This window comes from Oncorhynchus keta, chromosome 23, assembly GCF_023373465.1.
Source record: "Oncorhynchus keta strain PuntledgeMale-10-30-2019 chromosome 23, Oket_V2, whole genome shotgun sequence".
Lineage (NCBI taxonomy): Eukaryota > Metazoa > Chordata > Actinopteri > Salmoniformes > Salmonidae > Oncorhynchus > Oncorhynchus keta.
The window spans coordinates 32,947,519-32,972,794 of record NC_068443.1 but is presented as its reverse complement, the minus strand read 5'-3'; the positions used below and the strand labels follow the sequence as shown (position 1 = coordinate 32,972,794).

General features: G+C 45.5%; 1 protein-coding gene across 3 annotated transcripts in view; it reads left to right on the top strand.

Moving 5' to 3' along the window:
- LOC118402179 (ephrin type-B receptor 1) overlaps positions 1-25,276 on the top strand; it is a 365,365-nt gene that overhangs the window by 251,423 nt on the left and 88,666 nt on the right. For all 3 annotated transcript variants that reach the window (XM_052477046.1, XM_052477045.1, XM_052477044.1), the window contains exon 4: positions 12,294-12,449. In XM_052477046.1, the coding sequence (XP_052333006.1) occupies positions 12,294-12,449 (156 nt within the window). The remainder of the gene's footprint in view (positions 1-12,293; positions 12,450-25,276) is intronic.

Below are 25,276 nucleotides of genomic sequence, written 5' to 3'. Positions count from 1 at the left end.
GTTATAAGGGGGAGTGGGAGTTAAAAGCTGATATGGGTCCCTTGATGTTGTGCAAACACACAGACATGTGGTCACGCGCACTCACAAAAGCATGCACGAATGAACGAGCAGAACACACTCAAACACACACACGCGCGCACGCATGCATACGTTCACGCTTGCACACACACACACACTCCCTTTTCGCCCTGCTGGTAGGGCATATTTCCCCGTAGTCGGCACGTCTGTCATTGGCCGGCCGTTCAAAGAGGAGCTTAACCGCCGCTACTGGACAGAGAAACACCGGCTGTGGCGTTGCCATGGTGACAGCCTGCCCGTAGGGGCGTGGGCTTTGTCATCCTGTGTGTCAGTGAACATGCACCTACTCACATATAACTCCTCTCTTCTCTTATGCCCTAATGTATCTGTAAATGAAAAGGAAAATCCTTATTGACTCTCTGTTAGCGTTGTTGATTACCCGGGCTTGTTCTGCCGTGTTATAGTGCACACTAATGAGCAACAGAGTTCACACAGCAAAGTTCTTATGAGTCAATACAGCTGGAGATGTTGTCCTGTAGCTGCTGGGGTGCCCTCTATTGAATACAGCCAGACATGACATGACACGCAGAGAGAGGCAGTCTGGAGCAGTATAGAAGACTGTCCCTCTCCAACTCTCTCATCGTCTCTCTCGGCATCTCTCTTTCCCAGATTGGACTGCAGTGGGTTTGACGCAGGGAGCTGATAATGGCCAGGTGTATAGTTTGTGAAGAGGATCGTTATTGGGCTTCTGGTATGTCGAGTTCGAGCTTGTGGGATAGGGACTGTTCTCGTGTGTTGTGGAGATGTTGTGGAGACGTTGTGTGTTTGGTACAGAGGAGAGAATATACAGCACTGGCTGATGAAAGACAGAATAGACATGATTAATGACCAGACCAGTGGGCTTTCAGGGTAGGGACTATTCAACGTCTCAGCGGAGAGCTTAGGAGAGCAGACCAGCAGTGCTTCAGACCAGAGTCTTTCAGTCCTCCCTTTATTCATTCAGAAAACGCCCCACGTCTCAACCCTCCATTATTTTATTCCTCCCTAAATTCTCTCCATCATGCTGACAGAGGGGTGCAGAGGTTCAGGAGACACACCCCTAACCAAGGGCCCTTTTGTCCTCCCCCTGATCCAGCAGCTGTGGCCCGCGGGGTCCCGTCCTCACAACGATAGTGCACTGCCAAGTGATGTCATCCCCGTGCACTTTTGACTCTCAATCCCCAGCTAAATAGTTTCTCGGACTCTGAGGATTTCAAAGCGAGTCAAATACAATTTTATTTGTCACATATGCCGAATATAACAGGTGTAGGTAGACCTTACAGGGAAATGCTTACTTACAAGCACTTAACCAACAACGCAGAAGAAAAAACAAACAGAAATATAACAAATAATGAAGGAGCAACAATAAAATAACAGTAGCGAGGCTAATATACAGGGGGTACCGGTACAGAGTCAATGTGAAGGCTATATACAGGGGGTACCGGTACAGAGTCAATGTGGAGGTAATATACAGGGGGTACCGGTACAGAGTCAATGTGGAGGCTATATACAGGGGTACCGGTACAGAGTCAATGTGGAGGCTAGGGGTACCGGTACAGAGTCAATGTGGAGGTTATATACAGGGGGTACCGGTACAGAGTCAATGTGGAGGTTATATACAGGGGGTACCGGTACAGAGTCAATGTGGAGGTTATATACAGGGGGTACCGGTACAGAGTCAATGTGGAGGTTATATACAGGGGTACCGGTACAGAGTCAATGTGGAGGTTATATACAGGGGGGTACAGAGTCAATGTGGAGGCTATATACAGGGGTACCGGTACAGAGTCAATGTGGAGAGTCAATGTGGAGGCTATATACAGGGGGTACCGGTACAGAGTCAATGTGGAGGCTATATACAGGGGGTACAGAGTCATGTACAGAGTCAATGTGGAGGCTATATAGTCATGTGGGGTACCAGTACAGAGTCAATGTACCGGTACAGAGGGAGGTTATATACAGGTACAGAGGTGGAGGCCAGGGGGTACAAAGTCAATGTGGAGGTTATATACAGAGTCAATGTGGAGGGGGGTACCGGTACAGAGTCAATGTGGAGGTTATATACAGGGGGTACCGGTACAGAGTCAATGTGGAGGCTATATACAGGGGGTACCGGTACAGAGTCAATGTGGAGGTTATATACAGGGGGTACCGGTACAGAGTCAATGTGGAGGTTATATACAGGGGGTACCGGTACAGAGTCAATGTGGAGGTTATATACAGGGGGTACCGGTACAGAGTCAATGTGGAGGCTATATACAGGGGGTACATGTACAGAGTCAGGGTACCGGTACAGAGTCAATGTGGAGGTTATATACAGGGGGTACCGGTACAGAGTCAATGTGGAGGTTATATACAGGGGGTACCGGTACAGAGTCAATGTGGAGGTCATATACAGGGGGTACCGGTACAGAGTCAATGTGGAGGTTATATACAGGGGGTACATGTACAGAGTCAATGTGGAGGCTATATACAGAGTCAATGTGGAGGTACAGAGTCAATGTGGAGGTTATATACAGGGGTACCGGTACAGAGTCAATGTGGAGGTTATATACACCGGTACAGAGTCAATGTGGAGGTTATATACAGGGGGGTACAGAGTCAATGTGGAGGTTATATACAGAGGGGTACCAGAGTCAATGTGGAGGCTATATACAGGGGGTACAGAGTCAATGTGGAGGCTATATACAGGGGGTACATGTACAGAGTCAATGTGGAGGCTATATACAGGGGTACCGGTACAGAGTCAATGTGGAGGCTATATACATGTGGGGTACATGTACAGAGTCAATGTGGAGGCTATATACAGGGGGTACCGGTACAGAGTCAATGTGGAGGCTATATACAGGGGGTACATGTACAGGGTAGTCAGAGTCAATGTGGAGGCTATATACAGGGGTACCAGTACAGAGTCAATGTGGGGTTATATACAGGGGGTACAGAGTCGGTACAAAGTCAATGTGGAGGTTATATACAGGGGGTACCGGTACAGAGTCAATGTGGAGGTTATATACAGGGGGTACCGGTACAGAGTCAATGTGGAGGTTATATACAGGGGTACCGGTACAGAGTCAATGTGGAGGTTATATACCGGTACAGAGTCAATGGGGGTACCGGTACAGAGTCAATGTGGAGGTTATATACAGGGGGTACCGGTACAGAGTCAATGTGGAGGTTATATACAGGGGGTACCGGTACAGAGTCAATGTGGAGGTTATATACAGGGGGTACCGGTACAGAGTCAATGTGCGGGGGCACCGGTTAGTCGAGGTAATTGAGGTAATATGTACATGTAAGTAGAGGTAAAGTAACTACGCATGGGTAATAAACAAAGAGTAGCAGCAGTGTAAAAATGTGGGGTGGGGGCAAATAGTCTGGGTAGCCATTTTATTCATTGTTCAGCAGTCTTATGGCTTGGGGGTAGAAGCTGTTAAGAAGCCTTCTGGACCTGGACTTGGCGCTCCGGTACCTCTTGCCGTGCGGTAACAGAGAGAACAGTCTATGACGAGGGTGGCTGGAGTCCATGGCAATTCCTTGGGAATTTCTCCGACACCGCCTGATATAGAGGTCCTGGATGGCAGGAAGCTTGACCCCAGTGATGTACTGGGCCGTACACACTACCCACTGTGGTGCTTGCGGTCAGAGTCCGAGCAGTTGCCACACCAGGCGGTGATGCAACCGGTCAGGATGCTCTCGATGGTGCAGCTGTAGAACATTTTGAGGATCTGAGGACCCATGTCAAGTCTTTTCAGTCTCCTGAGGGGGAATTCTGTTGTGCTGGTGATGAAAATATTCTCTCTCAAAGGCACTTTCTGCTTTGAACAATGGCATTGTCCTTTTTTACAGTCCTCTTTGTGTCATTCTTCAGCCAATGAACACCTGGTTTTGAAAAAGAAGAAGCTCATTACATGCCTTACTGACTTGCAAATGAACAAAGATGAAGAGGAAGAGAGTGAATACAAATGAACTACGCTCATGATTGACTTTACTTTTCTGTATTTTGCAGTTTCCGCCACAACTTGTCATCGTTTTTGGCAAACATATTCATCTAACTACCTCAACTTCAAAGCCTCATAGCTACAGAGAAGAGGGTCTTGTGTGTGTGTGTGGGGGGGTGGCATGGTTCCACAGACTGAGCTCCATCCCGTGTGATAGATAGGTGCGGGGTTAAAGGTTAAGGGTGTGTTTCGGGTGATAAGAGTTATTCATAAGGGTAATAAGGGTAATTAAAGGTGACCTCTCTCCCTCTAACCTTCTCTGAATGTCAATATGTTTATGTCCACTGGCCTCCAGTGAGAAGTGATGGCTCTTGCCTATTGGGCCAGGAGTTGTTTTTAACTAGGACTGGTGAGGAACAACTCCAGGCCCTACCATATTACAGCACTTATTTTTATAATTCAATCCTGGTTTTGCATTGTCAATGTCAGTCACCCCACATAGTCCCCCAGATAGATCTGCTTCAAATAGGTCAATATGATATGATATGAACCCTGTGACACACCTTAGGGAGACACCAGAGGACTCACCCATTTTATTAATAAACACAGTAAGAAAACCAATTTTAACACACATCAGATTGACCATATAATCCATATAATCCTTTGCCAAAGGTGTTCATGGGATACCATTTTCTTTTATCGCACACACACCTGGTAACGCGGTCATGACAACCCGAATAAAAAGTCTTTCCACACCCGCACTATGAAGCCCAAGTTTCTAATTACATTTGTAATCTTATGGGCCATATGCATTTGAATGTGATGGGCTATGCATTCTAAGCACATACGCCCTCCGTGACACGTTGCCAATGTGGATCTGTCTATGATGTACGGCCTGGAGTTTTGCAGTTTATCGTACAGAATAGGTTATGTATTCTCTAAAAACCCACAGCACTTACACTCTCTGTGCTCCCCGAGCCTCTGTATTTGTGTCGTCCGTGGTAATATCTTGGTCATAGATCTTTGTCTTTACAGTCTTCTCCTACCACAGACCTTTGACTCAATGGAAGTGTCTACTATTACTGTATATTGGCTTGGTTTACGGTTGGATCCTGTCACGCTGTCTTCTAATGCCAGGTTATCTTTGGGCCTGAGCGACTCTTTCATTAAATCGCTTAGATGGGGACAGGTTCTCAGTCAAGCCACGTGTTTTGATAAAAAAATATATATATATTGATTAATTTCAGTTGTGGTTCTGTGGTGTGGACACAGAGAGATTATGGTGGAACTGGGTGTGGGGTGTTTCTGCCGGTGAGTGAGGTAGTATAAGATAAGATGAGCTCTCGTCTGCTTCGGTCACCACGCCGACTGTGACATTAGGCCAGGGCGGTCCGATAGTCATCAGTGGTCAGCGAACCACAGCGGACCCTCTGCTTTCACACCAAACGGCCTGTCAGAGAGAGATAGAGGGGGGCGAGCGGGAGAGCAAGAGAGAGAGAGAGAGGTGAAGGCTGGAAAGAGAGAGAGAGAGAGAGAGAGAGAGAGAGAGAGAGAGAGAGAGAGAGAGGTGAAGGCTGTAAAGAGAGAGAGAGAGAGAGAGGTGAAGGCTGTAAAGAGAGAGAGAGAGAGAGAGAGAGAGAGAGAGAGAGAGAGAGAGAGAGAGAGAGAGAGAGAGAGAGAGAGAGAGAGAGAGAGAGAGAGAGAGAGAGAGAGAGAGGCTGAGAGAGAGAAGGCTGTAAAGAGAGAGAGAGAGAGAGAGAGGTGAAGGCTGTAAAGAGAGAGAGAGAGAGAGAGAGAGAGAGGTGAAGGCTGTAAAGAGAGAGATGGCGAGGGGAAAGAGAGGGACAGCGGCAGACCAAGATGATGTCTTTGATAAGTACACGTGGCTCAAGGGGAGGTGAAAGAGAGAAGACCAAGTAAGAAAGAGAAAGGTGAGAGGAGAAGCATGCAGACGGAGAGCGAGAGAATGAGTATGGGTAGGAAGAGGGGAATGGGAGACGCAATAAGACAGATGTGTTGTGAAAGACAGGGGCCCCAACAGAGACCACATGAAACAGGATAATATTGTGTTTTCAGTTCAGTGCTAGGTTACCCCCTCACTGAGGGGAGACTAATTACTGTTTGATCTAATACTTTATCTCTATGTGTTCCCGAAAAACCCGCACACTCTGCGAGCGTCTCTCCTCTACTCCTTTGTCCTGGCACTGACTGTACTGTTGGTTCTCCTTCTGAGGGGAGATAACACCTGGCATCCTCCAAACCAAACATTCATAAATCAGTGAAGAGTGTGGGACCGCGTACCAATCGCTATGAGTTCGACCCAACCAACCAACCTCCTCTGTGAGCTTTAGATCGAGGCCTCTTGAGGTTTTTGCAACATTGCGTCTCACATTTTTTCTCTCTCTCTCTCTCGCTCTCTCTCTCAATTCAATTAAATTCAAGGGGCTTTATTGGCATGGGAAACATGTGTTAACATTGCCAAAGCAAGTGAGGTAGATAATATACAAAAGTGAAATAAACAAATTAACAGTAACCATTACATATACAGAAGTTTTAAAACAATAAAGACATTACAAATGTCAAATTATATATATATATATATATATATATATATATATATATATATATATATATATATACAGTGTTGTAACAATGTACAAATGGTTAAGGGTACACAAGGGAAAATAAAGAAGCATAAATATGGGTTGTATTTACAATGGTGTTTGTTTTTCACTGGTTGCCCTTTTCTTGTGGCAACAGGTCAGAAATCTTGCTGCTGTGACGGCACACTGTGGAATTTCACCCAGTAGATATGGGAGTTTATCAAAATTGGATTTGTTTTTCGAATTCTTTGTGAATCTGTGTAATCTGAGGGACATTTGTCTCTCTAATATGGTCATACATTGGGCAGGAGGTTAGGAAGTGCAGCATATAGCCTGTCTTCTCTTGAGAGCCATGTCTGCCTGAGAGCCATGTCTGCGGCCTTTCTCAATTGCAAGGCTATGCTCACTGAGTCTGTACATAGTCAAAGCTTTCCTTAAGTTTGGGTCAGTCACAGTGGACAGGTATTCTGCCACTGTGTACTCTCTGTTTAGGGCCAAATAGCATTCTAGTTTGCTCAGTTGTTTTGTTAATTCTTTCCAATGTGTCAAGTAATTATCTTTTTGTTTTCTCAAGATTTGGTTGGGTCTAAGTGTACTGCTGTCCTGGGGCTCTGTGGGGTGTGTTTGTGTTTGTGAACAGAGCCCCAGGACCAGCTTGCTTAGGGCACTCTTCTCCAGGTTCAGTTCTCTATAGGCGATGGCTTTGTTATGGAAGGTTTGGGAATCGTTTCCTTTTAGGTGGTTGTAGAATTTAGCGGCTATTTTCTGGATTTTGATCATTAGTGGGTATCTGCCTAATTCTGCTCTGCATGCATTATTTGGTGTTCTACGTTGTACACAGAGGATAGTTTTGCAGAATTCTGCATGCAGAGTCTCAATTTGGTGTTTGTCCCATTTTGTGAAGTCTTGGTTGGTGACCTGTGGCGCTGATGTTTAGGCCAAGGTATGTATCGTTTTTTGTGTGATCTTGGGCAACGGTGTCTAGATGGAATTTGTATTTGTGGTTCTGGCGACTGGACCTTTTTTGGAACACCATTATTTTGGTCTTACTGAGATTTACTGTCAGGACCCAGGTCTGATAGAATCTGTGCAGAATATCGAGGGGCTGCTGTAGGCCCTCCTTGGTTGGTGACAGAAGCACCAGATCGTGGTCCTTCTGTAGCTCAGTTGGTAGAGCATGGCGCTTGTAACGCCAGGGTAGTGGGTTCGATTCCCGGGACCACCCATACGTAGAATGTATGCACACATGACTGTAAGTCGCTTTGGATAAAAGCGTCTGCTAAATGGCATATTATTATCATCAGCAAACAGTAGACATTTGACTTCAGTTTCTAGTAGGGTGAGGCTGGGTGCTGCAGACTGTTCTAGTGCCCTCGCCAATTTGTTGATATATATGTTGAAGAGGGTGGGGCTTAAGCTGCATCCCTGTCTCACCGCACTGCCCTGTGTGAAGAAATGTGTGTGTTTTTTGCCAATTTTAACCGCACACTTGTTGTTTGTGTACATGGATTTTATATTGTCGTTTGTTTTACCCCCAACACCACTTTCCATCGATTTGTATAGCAGACACTCATGCCAAATTGAGTCGGAGGCTTTTTTTAAATCAATAAAGCATGAGAAGACTTTGCCTTTGTTTTGGTTTGTTTGGTTGTCAATTAGGGTGTGTAGGGTGAATACATGGTCTATTGTACGGTGATTTGGTAAAAAATCCAATTGGCATTTGCTCAGTACTTGTTTTCATTGAGGAAATGTATGAGTCTGCTGTTAATGATAATGCAGAGGATTTTCACAAGGTTACTGTTGACGCAGATCCCACGGTAGTTATTGGGGTCAAATTTGTCTTCACTTTTGTGGATTGAGGTGATCAGTCCTTGGTTCCAAATATTGGTGAAGATGCCAGAGCTGAGGATGATGTTGAAGAATGTAAGTATAGCCGGTTGGAATTTGTGGTCTGTATATTTTATCATTTCATTAAGGATACCATCAACACCACAAGCCTTTTTGGGTTGGAGGGTTTTTATTTGGTCCTGTAGATCATTCAAGGTAATTGGAGAATCCAGTGGGTTCTGGTAGTCTTTAATAGTTGATTCTCTCTCTCTCTCTCTCTCTCTCTCTCTCTCTCTCTCTCTCTCTCTCTCTCTCTCTCTCTCTCTCTCTCTCTCTCTCTCTCTCTCTCTCTCTCTCTCTCTCTCTCTCTCTCTCTCTCTCTCTCTCTCTCTCTCTCTCTCTCTCTCTCTCTCTCTCTCTCTCTCTCTCTCTCTCTCTCTCTCTCTCTCTCTCTCTCTCTCTCTCTCTCTCTCTCTCTCTCTCTCTCTCTCTCTCTCTCTCTCTCTCTCTCTCTCTCTCTCTCTCTCTCTCTCTCTCTCTCTCTCTCTCTCTCTCTCTCTCTCTCTCTCTCAGCTAGTAGTTAATGAATGGGTTTAATGCGGTAGCTTCATGCACATAATATGCAAGGTCGATTAGAAAAAGGCACAGCTCGGATGCAGAGCAGAGTGACACAGACAGAGGCGGTCTTTCTCTTTCATGTGTGTGTGTGTGTGTGTATATGTGTGTGAGTGTGTATTTGTTCGTGTCTGTCTGCGTGTGAGTCTGTATGTTTGTGCGTGCGTGCTGACCCCATCATCTTGGCAGGTAGACCAGGAGGAGAATGAAATTAACCCACGTCCTGTTGAACAGACGCTAGACAATTGGCGTAAAATGTGGAAGTAGAATTGATTTAACGGGGTCTGTGCTGTCTGTGTGTGTTTGTGCTTGTGTGGGTATGAGGATCTGTTCGTGTGTGTGTGTGTGTGTGTGTCTGTGTGTATGTACGCATTTGTGTGAGGATCTGAGTATGTGTGTATGTGTTTACGTGCTTGAGTCTGTACTGTATGTATATGCATGTTTGCCTGCGGGCACAACCACAGCGTTGTTGACCTGAAGAGCTAATTCTGCACACAGCCTCCAGTCTTCCTCGCCTCTTTCTCTCCTCTCCTCCTCTGCTCTCGTCTTTCTGTTTATCTGGCCCTAGGCTGCTGTCTGTCAATACAGGCCGAGGCCACTCACACTTACACACACTGTTAACACCTCATTAAACACACATGGGACTTTTGTGGGCCCTTTCGTGGTGGTCGGCGAAATGAGTTGATTGAGTGCGTGGTGTCCATTCGCGTGTCCACTCCATGACTCTCATGGCCACTTTAATAGACACATGAAAAGATGACGAGCGACATATCATTTTTCCTCCTCTCCCTCCTAGTAATGGCTGTGGATCTGTGGAAGTGTTTTGTTGTTTAAAGGGTTATTGGTTTATAAAGGGATGGCCCAGCTGGGATTTATAATTCCCCATATGGCCTGTCTAATTGTTACGAGTTTCCACACTCATGTTTATAGTACATTCACCAGATTGAACCTCTCAGTGTGGAAGCCAATGCAGCATAATGTGTTTTATTGAATGGTTACACTCTCCCCTACACCTCCACATAGCCTACACAGCACTATTCTTTATTCAACCTTTAGGTTAGACATTTCGCCAGGGGGAACCGAACAGCTAGTAGTACTCATGTTAGGAGCATATGTCGGTCGTGGTTGTTCCTATCTTCTACCGCTCGCTACTTTCTTTATCGGGTGTTTCTAATGTTTTACTGGGCGTTTGTGGTCGATGTGGGCAGCCTGTGTGGTTTTTTATCCTAGTTGGTGGTACGGTGCTTGGTGGCTGTTGTGATGTGTCACTGTGTGCTGTGTGACCAGACATCAGGTTAGTGTGTTAGCCTCCTCTGTGTTTGTAAGGAACACTGTTGGAGCTGGGCTATATCTCACAGTCTGGGGTATAGAACCACTGACGGTACTGTTGGAGCTGGGCTATATCTCACAGTCTGGGGTATAGAACCACTGACGGTACTGTTGGAGCTGGGCTATATCTCACTGTCTGGGGTATAGAACCACTGACGGTACTGTTGGAGCTGGGCTATATCTCACTGTCTGGGGTATAGAACCACTGACGGTACTGTTGGAGCTGGGCTATATCTCACTGTCTGGGGTATAGAACCACTGACGGTACTGTTGGAGCTGGGCTATATCTCACTGTCTGGGGTATAGAACCACTCTCTCTCTCTCTCTCTCTCTCTCTCTCTCTCTCTCTCTCTCTCTCTCTCTCTCTGTCTCTCTCTCTCTCTCTCTCTCTCTCTCTCTCTCTATCTCTATCTCTATCTCTATCTCTCTCTATCTCTCCTTCCCTCCCGATCTCATATCCCTAGTCTAACAGCCCATTAGAGTTGCCAGTTGAACAGGAGGGAGGACTCGTAAAAAAGTGAAACCTGCCTATTTAACGGCGCCATAAACCAGACGCTCGCCTCAAAACCCTTCTTCTCTGTTCTTATATTAATGAAGCATAAAATATTTAATGAAATCTTAAAAGGCTGTTGATATAAAGGTCCAAAGGTTTCAGCCGTGCCGTACCGCCGCTCTACATTCTTTCCCGATGGTTCATTCTGTTCATTCTGAGAGGCTGTGGAGCGAATGCTCCCCACTCATTACAGTAGGGAGTAACTCTCTATTTGTCCCTCTGCAGTGTTTCGCATACTACTGTAGTGGTAGGGCTTGAAGTTGGTCCTTTTCCTGCAATGTGACATGACTGCGGGCCCTGGTTTTAGCTTGTGGGGTCCAGACTTTTTTTTTTCCACATAAAAAAATCCTAGTTAAAAATTGGGCATCTACCTACCTGTCTGTTGTTCCCGCATTCCCATCAAACCTGACCTCAGTGTTATATTTGTACATTGAAGACCAATCCTCACTCCTACTTTATACGGTGAAGTCGTGTAATCCAAAGGGTCGTATCAGAAGGGTGGAATGTGCCGTCATTGGGCGAGTCGCAAAAGCGCTACCCCACATTTCCCACCCACAGCCAAGCCATTACATTACGGTTTCACTCCAGAACATAACTGCAGATGGAGACGGTGAGTGGCTTGTCCTGTTACATTTATAGGCCCAGTTATTCCCGGGTTGTAGCCCCTCTTAAACCCTATGAGGAAGCTAGCTAAAATATTAGGCATTCATCACAGTTATTAAAAAATCCCTCTCCCTCCCTCTGTAAAATCCCTCTCTTTCTCCTTCCCCCCCATTTTATTCCTGCAGGATTGCGAAATGGACGTAGGTTATTGCCTGAGCTTAGGGACGCAGTCATATCAGGCACAATCATCTTTGTCCTTCCTCTTTTCCCCTCGTTCCCCGGCCTTCCGTTTACATTAGAGAACATAGTGGAATGAATCTGCTACAGCTGTTGCTGAAGCAGGGGGACTTATCACTGTGGAAATCAACGGGGCTGGATGTAGTCACTTATAACAAAGTAAGACAGAGTGATGGGATGAGAGATTTGGTTGAAGGGATGGTTAGAGGGAAGGAGGGAGGGAGGGCAGTGTGAGGGAGAAAGAAAGGGAAAGACGGAGATTTAAGAGAGGGAGAAAGCACGAGAAAGAGAGAGAGACATATTGTGCTCTTCTATCGCGCGTACAATGATAAACAGAAAATTGCTATTTAGCTTTGGCATTATCTAATGTGACTTTTGATGTAATTTGTCCCCTCTCCCACTCTGTACGCGAGTTACCTCACGTCAAGCCAGGATGCAAGGCAGTGTACTGTGTACATGTTTTGCCCTAGGCCTAAACACTTTGCATTATCTTAATAACTAATGTTGTTTTGTCCTTCTCTCCCCCTGTAGCCTGCCCCCCAGGGACATTTAAGTCAACCCAGGGTCCAGGCCTCTGTCTGCAGTGCCCCTCCAACAGCCGCTCTGCAGCCGAGGCCGCAACTATCTGCATCTGCCGCAATGGTTACTACCGCGGTGACATGGACCAGCCTGACATGCCCTGCACCAGTGAGTATCTTTATGGTACTGTTCCTACTCTAACTCTGTACAGCTAGACATGCCCTGCACCAGTGAGTGTCTTTATGGTACTGTTCCTACTCTAACTCTGTACGGCTAGACAAGCCCTGCACCAGTGAGTATCTTTATGGTACTGTTCCTAATCTAACTCTGCTACAGCTAGACATGCCCTGAACCAGTGAGGTCTTTATGGTACTGTTCCTACTCTAACTCTGTACTTATAGACAAGCCCTGCACCAGTGAGTGTCTTTATGGTACTGTTCCTACTCTAACTCTGTTAGAGCTAGGAGGGAGCCCTGCACCAGTGAGTGTCTTTATGGTACTGTTCCTACTCTAACTCTGTACAGCTAGACAAGCCCTGCACCAGTGAGTGTCTTTATGGTACTGTTCCTACTCTAACTCTGTACAGCTAGACATGCCCTGCACCAGTGAGTGTCTTTATGGTACTGTTCCTACTCTAACTCTGTACAGCTAGACATGCCCTGCACCAGTGAGTATCTTTATGGTACTGTTCCTACTCTAACTCTGTACAGCTAGACATGCCCTGCACCAGTGAGTATCTTTATGGTACTGTTCCTATCTAACTCTGTACAGCTAGACATGCCCTGCACCAGTGAGTGTCTTTATGGTACTGTTCCTACTCTAACTCTGTACAGCTAGACATGCCAGGGACTGCACCCAGTGTCCAGTATCTTTATGGTACTGCCCTAACTCTGTACAGCTAGACATGCCCTGCACCAGTGAGTATCTTTATGGTACTGTTCTGCTCTAACTCTGTACAGCTAGACATGCCCTGCACCAGTGACATGGACTCTAACTCTGTACAGCCTGACATGCCCTGCACCAGTGAGTATCTTTATGGTACTGTTCCTACTCTAACTCTGTACAGCTAGACATGCCCTGCACCAGTGAGTGTCTTTATGGTACTGTTCCTACTCTAACTCTGTACGGCTAGACAAGCCCTGCACCAGTGAGTATCTTTATGGTACTGTTCCTACTCTAACTCTGTACAGCTAGACATGCCCTGCACCAGTGAGTATCTTTATGGTACTGTTCCTACTCTAACTCTGTACAGCTAGACAAGCCCTGCACCAGTGAGTGTCTTTATGGTACTGTTCCTACTCTAACTCTGTACAGCTAGACAAGCCCTGCACCAGTGAGTATCTTTATGGTACTGTTCCTACTCTAACTCTGTACAGCTAGACAAGCCCTGCACCAGTGAGTATCTTTATGGTACTGTTCCTACTCTAACTCTGTACAGCTAGACAAGCCCTGCACCAGTGAGTGTCTTTATGGTACTGTTCCTACTCTAACTCTGTACAGCTAGACAAGCCCTGCACCAGTGAGTGTCTTTATGGTACTGTTCCTACTCTAACTCTGTACAGCTAGACATGCCCTGCACCAGTGAGTGTCTTTATGGTACTGTTCCTACTCTAACTCTGTACAGCTAGACAAGCCCTGCACCAGTGACTGTCTTTATGGTACTGTTCCTACTCTAACTCTGTTAGACACTGTCTATGACTTCAGTACTGCAGTGTGCAGTACATGAATCCATCTTCCCCTAGTGTAGACCACAGTCCTCATTATCCTGATAGACACAGCAGACACACCAACTAGCCTCCTCACATACAGTACACCGGGTAGCCAATAAGCCTGTTCATGCCCTCATACTTACCTTAACACATGAAAACAATACGCTAAGCTCATCACAAGTCACCATTGACACACAATTATGTCAGAGAAGAACACTGAAGCCATGAACGCACACACAGACACACACACACACACACACACACACACACACACACACACACACACACACACACACACACACACACACACACACACACACACACACACACACACACACACACACACACACACACACACACACACACACACACTGGCCCTAATGGAGGATCTTATTCATGGTTCTCAAATACTCCTCACTATGGAGCAGCACTAGATCTACAGTATTAGTCTGGGAATGTTATATTTAATTATATCCTGATAATTCATGGAGCCTCAGCTAATTGGTTCAGAGACACGGTGTAGTGTCCAGTTCTGTTCCTCTGGTCTGGCTGTTGCTACCAGACCTGTCTGTGTCTGTGGAAGCATACTGTAGCTACAGTTGAAGTCGGAAGTTTACATACACCTTAGCCAAATTCATTTAATCTCAGTTTTTCACAATTCCTGACATTTAATCCTAGTAAAAATTCCCTGTCTTAGGTCAGTTAAAATCTCCACTTTATTTTAAGAATGGGACATGTCAGAATAATAGTAGAGAGAATGATTTATTTCAGCTTTTATTTATTTCATCACATTCCCAGTGGGTCAATTAGTATTTGGAAGCATTGCCTTTAAATTGTTTAACGTGGGTCCAACGTTTCAGGTAGCCTTCCACAAGCTTCCTACAATAAGTTGGGTGAATTTTGGCCCATTCCTCCTGACAGAGCTTGTGTAACCGAGTCAGGTTTGTAGGCCTCCTTGCTCGCACACGCTTTTTCAGTTCTGCCCACAAATTTCTATAGGATTGAGGTCAGGGCTTTGTGATGGCCACTTCAAATGCATTGACTTTGTTGTCCATTTTGCCACAACTTTGGAAGTATGCTTGGGTTCATTGTCCATTTGGAAGACCCATATAGCTTCCTGATTGATGTCTTGAGATGTTGCTTCAATATATCCACATAATTTTACTTCTGCTTGATGCCATCTATTTTGTGAAGTGCATCAGTTCGTCCTGCAGCACCCCCGCGACATGATGCTGCCACCCCTGTGCTTCACGGTTGGGATGGTGTCTTCAGCTTGCAAGCCTCCCCCTTTTTCCTCCGTGCAAAACGATGGTCATTATCGCCAAACAGTTCTATTTTTGTTTCATCAGACCGGAGGACATTTCTCCAAAAAGTACGATCTTTGTCCCCAGGTGCAGTTGCAAACCGTAGTCTGGCTTTTTTATGGCGGTTTTGAAGCAGTGGCCTCTTCCTTGCTGAGCGGCCTTTCAGGTTATGTCGATATAGGACTCATTTTACTGTGGATATAGATACTTTTGTAACTGTTTCCTCCAGCATCTTCACAAGGTCCTTTGCTGTTGTTCTGGGATTGATTTGCACTTTTCGCACCAAAGTACGTTCATCTCTAGGAGACAGAAAGCTTCTTTCTTGAGCAGTATGACGGTTGCGTCGTCCCATGGTGTTTATACTTGCGTACTGTTGTTTGTACAGATGAACGTGGTACATTCTGCCGTTTGGAAATTTCTCCCAAGGAGGAACCAGACTTGTGGAGGTCTACAATTTTTTTCTGAGGTCTTGGCAGATTTCTTTTGATGTTCCCATGATAGTAGTAGTAATAGTAGTAGTAATAATAATTTGAGTTTATTTCAGTTTATGTGACAAAACAAGCAGGTATAGCTTAGAGAATCATTGTACTCTTTAAACTGCTGTGAAATATATTTTCCATAACCAGAAATATTGCATTTTCAGCTGTTTGAAGCTGGTGTACAAAACATGAAGTAACGACACAAAAACAAAACTTGAGAACAGGAATCATAAAAATAGCAACATAGAACCGATCTACCACGTCTTAGACTTGCTTTCAATGAGAATGACAGATTTATAACTCACATTTCTATGTGAATTTGGTCGGGTTGCCCCAAAAGTTTCATATTGCAGCTTTAATGATTCTCTATTTACACATGTTGCTTTTGTTTAAATTGTGAACCTAGCTAGTCAATGTTGCTAGCTCGCTAGTATTAGTCGCTTATTGATTTCATACATCTTACTAAAATAACCAGTGGTGTATAGTAGAGGCCATATGCAACCAAAATGTACTTTATTTCTCATTATTTCAATTCCCAAGATAGAAAAAAAGTTGCGCATCAGCCATCAAGAATTAAACCTGGGCAATTATTGAGCTTGGATGCTGCCATTGGACATGATGCAACGTAAGCACAGCACGGGCAGTGAAGCAGCTTTCATTGATTTCAAAGGAAACATTTCCTCAATAGCCGATGGCAATGCCAGACGCCCGATGGCTATAATGTAGAGGGCAGCAGTAGTAGTCGTAGCAGCAGCAGCAACAGCAGTAGTAGTATTAGTAGTAGCAGCAGCAGCAGTAGCAGTACTAGTATTAGTAGTAGCAGCAGCAGCAGTAGTAGTATTAGTAGTAGCAGCAGCAGTAGTAGTAGTAGTAGTAGTAGTATTAGTAGCAGCAGCAGCAGCAGCAGCAGCAGCAGCAGTAGCAGTAGTAGTATTAGTAGTCGGAGCAGCAGTAGTATTAGTAGTAGCCCCAGCAGTTGTAGTAGTATTAGTTCGCAGCTTCCCAGTAGTATCTAGCAAGCTGCTCTAGCAAGTAGTATTCCTAATCCTGGCAGAAGTAGTAATAGTAGTGGTAGTAGTAGCAGGAGTAGTAATAGTAGTGGTAGTAGTAGTAGTAATAATAATAGTAGTGGTAGTAGTAGCAGTATTAGTAATAGAAGTAGCAGTAGTAGTAATAGTAGTAGTAATAGTAGTAGTAATAATAATTTGAGTTTATTTCAGTTTATGTGACAAAACAAGCAGGTATAGCTTAGAGAATCATTGTACTCTTTAAACTGCTGTGAAATAGTAGAATTAACCAGTAGTAGTATTAGCAGTAGCAGCAGTAGTAGTAGCAGAAGTAGCAAAGTAGCAGTAGCACAAAAACAAAACTTGAGAACAGGAATCATAAAAATAGCAACATAGAAGCGATCTACCAGTCTTAGACTTGTTTCAATGAGAATGACAGATTTATACTCACATTTCTAGTGAATTTGGTAGCAGCCCCAAAAGTTTCATAGTTGCAGCTTTAATGATTCAGTATTTAGCACAGTAGTTTTAGTAGTGGTGAACCTAGCTAGTCAAGTTGCAGCTCGCTAGTATTAGTATTGATTTCATACATCTTACTAAAATACCAGTAGTAGTATTAGTAGGCCATAGTGCAGTACCAAAATGTGCTTTATTTCTCATTATTTCAATTCCCAAGATAGAGCAAAAAGTTGTAGCATCAGCCATCAAGAATTAAACCTAGGGCAATTATTGAGCTTGGATAGTAGTAGTAGCATTGGACATGATAGCAACAGTAAGCAGCAGCAGCAGTTGCAGTACCCCTCAGTAGCAGCAGCAGCAGCTTGTCATTACATTTCAGCAGCAGTAGTAGTAGTAGTAGTAGCAGCAGCAGCAGTAGTATAGTAGTAGTAGTAGCAGCAGTAGTAATAGTAGCAGCAGCAGCAGCAGTAGTAGTATTAGTAGCAGCAGCAGTAGTAGCAGTAGTAGTAGTAGTAGTAGCAGCAGCAGCAGTAGCAGTAGTAGTAGTAGCAGCAGCAGTAGTAGTATTAGTAGTAGCAGTAGTAGCAGCATTAGCAGCAGCAGCAGCAGCAGTAGCAGTAGTAGTAGCATTGGGACTGCGAGCAGCAGTAGTAGTGTAGTAGTAGTAGCAGCAGGCTGGCCAGTAGTAGTAGTAGTAGCAGCAGCAGCAGTAGCAGCAGTAGTAGTAGCAGCAGTAGTAGTAGTAGTAGCAGTAGCAGTAGTAGCAGCAGTAGTAGTATTAGTAGTAGTAGCAGCAGTAGTAGCAGTGCTGCTGGGCAGTTCCCACTCACAGTAGCAGTACCCAGCAGCAGCAGCAGCAGTATAGTTATATAACAATAATACATTACCAAACATCAACTATTTAAAAATAGTAGTAGTAGTAGCAGCAGCAGCAGCAGTAGTAGTAGTATTAGCAGTAGCAGCAGCAGCAGTAGCAAATTGCAGCAGTAGCAGTAGCACCAGCAGGCAGCAGTAGCAGTAGCAGTAGCAGTAGTAGCAGTAGTAGTAGTAGCAGCAGCAGTTTGGTTTCCAGCAGCTAGCATTAGTAGCAGCAGTAGCAGTAGTAGTAGTAGTAGTAGTAGCAGATTTTATCTTCCAGTAGCATATTGTTAGTAGTAGCAGTAGTAGTATAGTAGTAGCAGTGCCTAAAGTATTAGTGTGCATAGACCTGTAGTAGTAGCAGCTGTAGCAGTGGCCTAGAATATCCAGCAGCAGTAGTAGTAGTAGTAGTAGTAGTAGTAGTAGTAGTAGTAGTAGCAGCAGCAGCAGTAGTAGTAGTAGTAGTAGTAGCAGCAGCAGTAGTAGTAGTAGCAGCAGCAGCAGCAGCAGCAGCAGACCCTGTACTGTACCATGCTCCAGATCTCTCTCTCTCTCTGATTAGCAGGGTGATGGATTGACCAAAACGATCCCCCTCTCACCACCCTGACCCCCCGTGAGACCCACCGAGCCAAGGCTCCACTTCAAACAACGTCCATCTAGGGGGCCCCCCAAACCCTCTGTCTCCCAGCACGGGGCCCACTCCCCTCGGCTCTGCTACCCGCCATCGTAGGCCATTGGGACTGCCTCGCCCAGCATGGCACTCCCCTCTCCCTCACCAACCCTCAGGCTTCCCCCAGACTTTCCCCAGTTCCCTCACAACTGGCTGGTCCAGGGCTGCCTGCCTGCTGGGCCCACAGGCCTCTCTCTGTGTGGGGGAGAGAAGGAGACTGACAGGCCTGGCCATTAATTGGTGGGAGCTGGTGGGAGTGGGCCAGTGGAACTGTTGTTGATTAATTAGTTGGGGAGAAATGAGATACAGGGTGTTTCTCAATATGCATTCTAGCGTACTCTGAGCATACAAATTGGAGCACGAAACGATCAGAGTCCAAATTAACGTATGCGAAATGGAGCACAGAGGACAGTTCTCAGATGAGTACTTTGTGTGTACACATTTCAAAGCATGCATCGACGCAAGCTTCAACTAAAATATTCCCAGGATTGTTGATGTAATATGACACAACCATGGAAAAATTGTTTCTTGAAAATAATGGCTGCTGGTATTGAGCAGAAGCAAGAGAAAATTAACTCTGACTTCGGAATGATAAGGTTCCCACTCACATCTCGTTTAAAAATGTTTTCTTTTTTTATTAACCCATCCACCTGTCCTCCTCTTCAGAGGACAAATATATTTTTTGTTCTTTTACAGCTTTTCTGCTACATATACCTACCTACATTACACATACACATTATACATACATATTTTACGTACATATTTTATATACATGGTAATTTTATATAAAGCAGTTATATAACAATAATACATTACCAAACATCAACTATTTAAAAAAAATAGTAGTTACTGTCTTGTCTCATCGCTACAACTCCCGTACAGGCTCGGGAGAGATGAAGGTCGAGAGCCATGCGTCCTCCGAAACACAACCCAACCAAGCCGCACTGCTACTTAACACAGCGCATCCAACCCGGAAGCCAGCCGCACCAATGTCAGCGTGCAAACACAACCCTGTGGCGCCCAGCCCGCCACAGGAGTCGCTAGTGCGCGATGAGACAAGGATACCCCTACCGGCCAAACCCTCCCTAACTCTGACGACGCTGGGCCAATTGTGAGTCGCCCCATGGACCTCCCGGTCGCAGCCGGGTGCGACAGAGCCTGGGCTCAAACCAACAGCTAGCACTGTGATGCAGTGCCTTAGACCACTGTGCCACCCGGGAGGCCAAACATAACGCTTTACTCCCAAACCTCAGCCCATCCCACCTATCACCATAGACCACCCTCGTTTGGTTTCCATGTGCCATATACTTTTCAATTGTGCTGTGATGTTTTAGATACTTTTTTAATCTTTCTAATCGTATATCATCCACAGATTGTGAGCTAAAGATGAAAACTTTTCCTACAAGTATTATTATATTATTTTTTGACTCACTATGGCTTTCCAAATCACTCAACAGCTCATATGTTGCCTGACTACAAGATTTTATCTTCCTACGTTAATAAATACATATTGTATTTACCTGCCTAGAATATCCACAGTAGTGTGCATAGACCTGCCTAGAATATCCACAGTAGTGTGCATAGACCTGCCTAGAATATCCACAGTAGTGTGTATACACCTGCCTACAATATCCACAGTAGTGTGCATAGACCTGCCTAGAATATCCACAGTAGTGTGCATAGACCTGCCTAGAATATCCACAGTAGTGTGTGTATACACCTGCCTAGAATATCCACTGTAGTGTGCATAGACCTGCCTAGAATATCCACAGTAGTGCGCATAGACCTGCCTAGAATATCCACTGTAGTGTGTATACACCTGCCTCGAATATCCACTGTAGTGTGCATAGAGCTGCCTCGAATATCCACTGTAGTGTGCATAGACCTGCCTAGAATATCCAATGTAGTGTGTATACACCTGCCTAGAATATCCACAGTAGTGTGCATAGACCTGCCTAGAATATCCACAGTAGTGTGCATAGACCTGCCTAGAATATCCACAGTAGTGTGCGTATACACCTGCCTAGAATATCCACAGTAGTGTGCATAGACCTGCCTAGAATATCCACAGTAGTGTGTGTATACACCTGCCTAGAATATCCACAGTAGTGTGCATAGACCTGCCTAGAATATCCACAGTCGTGTGCATAGACCTGCCTAGAATATCCACAGTAGTGTGTGTATACACCTGCCTAGAATATCCACAGTAGTGTGCATAGACCTGCCTAGAATATCCACAGTAGTGTGCATAGACCTGCCTAGAATATCCACAGTAGTGTGTGTATACACCTGCCTAGAATATCCACAGTAGTGTGCATAGACCTGCCTAGAATATCCACAGTAGTGTGCATAGACCTGCCTAGAATATCCACAGTCGTGTGCATAGACCTGCCTAGAATATCCACAGTAGTGTGCGTATACACCTGCCTAGAATATCCACAGTCGTGTGCATAGACCTGCCTAGAATATCCACAGTAGTGTGTGTATACACCTGCCTAGAATATCCACAGTAGTGTGCATAGACCTGCCTAGAATATCCACAGTAGTGTGCATAGACCTGCCTGGAATATCCACAGTAGTGTGCATAGACCTGCCTAGAATATCCACTGCAGTGTGCATAGACCTGCCTATAATATCCACTGTAGTGCGTATACAGCTGTCTAGAATATCCACTGTATTGTGCATAGACCTGCCTAGAATATCCACAGTAGTGTGCATAGACCTGCCTAGAATATCCACTGTAGTGCGTATACAGCTGTCTAGAATATCCACTGTATTGTGCATAGACCTGCCTAGAATATCCACAGTCGTGTGCATAGACCTGCCTAGAATATCCACAGTAGTGTGCATAGACCTGCCTAGAATATCCACTGTAGTGCGTATACAGCTGTCTAGAATATCCACTGTATTGTGCATAGACCTGCCTAGAATATCCACAGTAGTGTGCATAGACCTGCCTAGAATATCCACTGTAGTGTGCATAGACCTGCCTAGAATATCCACTGTAGTGTGCATAGACCTGCCTATAATATCCACTGTAGTGTGTATACACCTGCCTCGAATATCCACTGTAGTGTGCATAGAGCTGCCTCGAATATCCACTGTAGTGTGCATAGACCTGCCTAGAATATCCAATGTAGTGTGTATACACCTGCCTAGAATATCCACAGTAGTGTGCATAGACCTGCATAGAATATCCACAGTAGTGTGCATAGACCTGCCTAGAATATCCACAGTAGTGTGTGTATACACCTGCCTAGAATATCCACAGTAGTGTGCGTATACACCTGTCTAGAATATCCACAGTAGTGTGCATAGACCTGCCTAGAATATCCACAGTAGTGTGCGTATACACCTGCCTAGAATATCCACAGTAGTGTGCATAGACCTGCCTAGAATATCCACAGTCGTGTGCATAGACCTGCCTAGAATATCCACAGTGTGTGTATACACCTGCCTAGAATATCCACAGTAGTGTGCATAGACCTGCCTAGAATATCCACAGTAGTGTGCATAGACCTGCCCCAGAATATCCATCCACAGTAGTGTGCATAGACCTGCCTAGAATATCCACAGTAGTGTGCATACACCTGCCTAGAATATCCACAGTAGTGTGCATAGACCTGCCTAGAATATCCACAGTAGACATAGACCTGCCTAGAATATCCACAGTCGTGTGCATAGACCTGCCTAGAATATCCACAGTAGTGTGCGTATACACCTGCCTAGAATATCCACAGTCGTGTGCATAGACCTGCCTAGAATATCCACAGTAGTGTGTGTATACACCTGCCTAGAATATCCACAGTAGTGTGCATAGACCTGCCTAGAATATCCACAGTAGTGTGCATAGACCTGCCTAGAATATCCACAGTAGTGTGCATAGACCTGCCTGGAATATCCACAGTAGTGTGCATAGACCTGCCTGGAATATCCACAGTAGTGTGCATAGACCTGCCTAGAATATCCACTGTAGTGCGTATACAGCTGTCTAGAATATCCACTGTATTGTGCATAGACCTGCCTAGAATATCCACTGTAGTGCGTATACAGCTGTCTAGAATATCCACTGTATTGTGCATAGACCTGCCTAGAATATCCACTGTAGTGTGCATAGACCTGCCTAGAATATCCACAGTAGTGCGCATAGACCTGCCTAGAATATCCACTGTAGTGTGCATAGACCTGCCTAGAATATCCACTGTAGTGTGCATAGACCTGCCTATAATATCCACTGTAGTGTGTATACACCTGCCTCGAATATCCACTGTAGTGTGCATAGAGCTGCCTCGAATATCCACTGTAGTGTGCATAGACCTGCCTAGAATATCCAATGTAGTGTGTATACACCTGCCTAGAATATCCACTGTAGTGTGCATAGACCTGCCTAGAATATCCAATGTAGTGTGTATACACCTGCCTAGAATATCCACTGTAGTGTGCATAGACCTGCCTAGAATATCTGTAGTGTGCATAGACCTGCCTAGAATATCCACTGTAGTGTGCATAGACCTGCCTAGAATATCTGTAGTGTGCATAGACCACAGGCTAACTGACACAAAGATTTTGGTAGCTAACATTGGCCATCTACCTTTCATAACAACATTCATTTTAGGTTGTTTTTCACATCTAAAACTATCTGGCTAGCTAGATTAATGCGATTCACATATAGCTAGCTGATAATTATGAAGTCACAAGGTTGCATTTGCTTTATGTAATATTTGTTTTTTTAGTCTCTATTGGTCCAAAGTAATGCAGTAGCACAGGAGTGCGCAAATGTACATTTTTATGTTCTCCAACATCTGGCCCTCAAAACAACGTACTCAAGAGAACGTCATCAAAGAAGGAACGTGGAGCAGGAGTGTGTGGAGCACGGTAGTATGCATATTGAGAAGCACCTATAGAGATGGAGGGGAGAGCCGGAGAAGTGTGCTGTGGCTTCACTGTGTGAAGAGGGACGGAAATGGAGAAATGAAGTAGCAATGAGCCCTCTCTCACCATCCCCTCACCCCCCGTGGGACTCACCAAGCCGAGGCTCCACTTCAAACAACCTCCATCTCCCCTTTCCTCTTCCACTAGGGAGGCCGTCAAACCCTCTGTCTCCCAGCACGAGGCCCATTCCCCTCGGCTATGCTACCCACTGTTGGAGGCCTTTGGAAAGGGGTCGCTCTGCACAGCGCTCCCCTCTCTCCACCACCCTCAGGCTTTCCCCAGCCTTCCCCCAGTTCCTGGACCCACAGGCCTCTCTCTGTGTGGGGGAGAGAGGCAGACTGACAGGCCTAGCCGTTAATTGGTGGGAGTCGGTGGGAGTGGGCCAGTGGAACTCTTGCTGATAAGTGTGATACAGGGATGGAGGGGAGTAAGGGAGAACTGTGCTGTGGCTCCACTGTGTGAAAAGGAAGGGACATTGAGAAATTAAGTAGCATGGTTGAGTTCATGGAAAGAGAACCTCAACTCATAACTGTGGCCAAGCTTCCAGATGCTTCCTTGACCTCTGCCGCACACTGTCTGGACCTCAGGCTACAAATCCATAATCCTCCTAACATTCTGCACTCTAAGGACAGGCTGAGAGAGATGTTTTCTCAGGCAATTATTCTCTCCTTTTCAACCTTTCTCCTGTTCTCCTGTCCTCATTTTCACCACATCTCCTCCTAATTTCTCTCATGTTTCGACTTGTCATGTTATTTTTTTTGTCCATCTTCTCTCCTATCTTGCTCCTTCTCCTCCCATTTCTCCTTGCCCTCTTACCTCCTTTCTCTCCTTTCCTCCAATTGTCATTCTCTCCCTCTCTCATCTTCTCCATGTCTCCTTTCCTTTTTCTCACCGTCCCTCCTCTTCCTCTTTCTCTCCTCCTCTCCTTCTGCAGTGGTAGAGAAAGCAAGCTGCTGGTTCTGCCAGTAATGCACTAGTCAACAGAGCTAAGCCAGTGTAATTGCCTGGCCTGGGCTAATCCCTCTGCCTGCACTGCTGCCTGCCGTGAGAGAGATGTTGCTGTGCTTTAGACCTCAGCACACACGAGCATTCAGTCTTCTCTAGCGATTTCTTTCACATCCCGTGCTCCTTGTTCGGCACTGATATTGAAGCTTTTGTAGATCAAGCAGACCAGCTTCCCTGGGTGTTAGACTTCTCCGGTTCTATCTGGTGCGGCGGGAGTCCGTAACTTTGAAACAACTTCGCTGGGCACACCGCCAATACCAGGAATGTGGACGTAGTCGCTAATAGCTCCAACTGTTCAAAAGCTAGAGCCAAATCTGTTGGGCGTCTTTTTCTCTCCTCAAAGGTACGCTAGAAACCGCTGCTGCCGGTCCGTTTGTCGCCGGCGCTAATAGCGGATGTCGACGGTTACTCACGTAGCCCACGCTTCTATGAACGAAGCGATGCATTCAGCCGACTGAGGGAAACAGGTTGCGCAACACGTTCGTTCATGTTATTGCTGCGAGCCCCGTGCGTCTTGCGAGACAGGCAATGACTGTGGCTGAGCATTGATGTGACGTGATTGACATGATGGG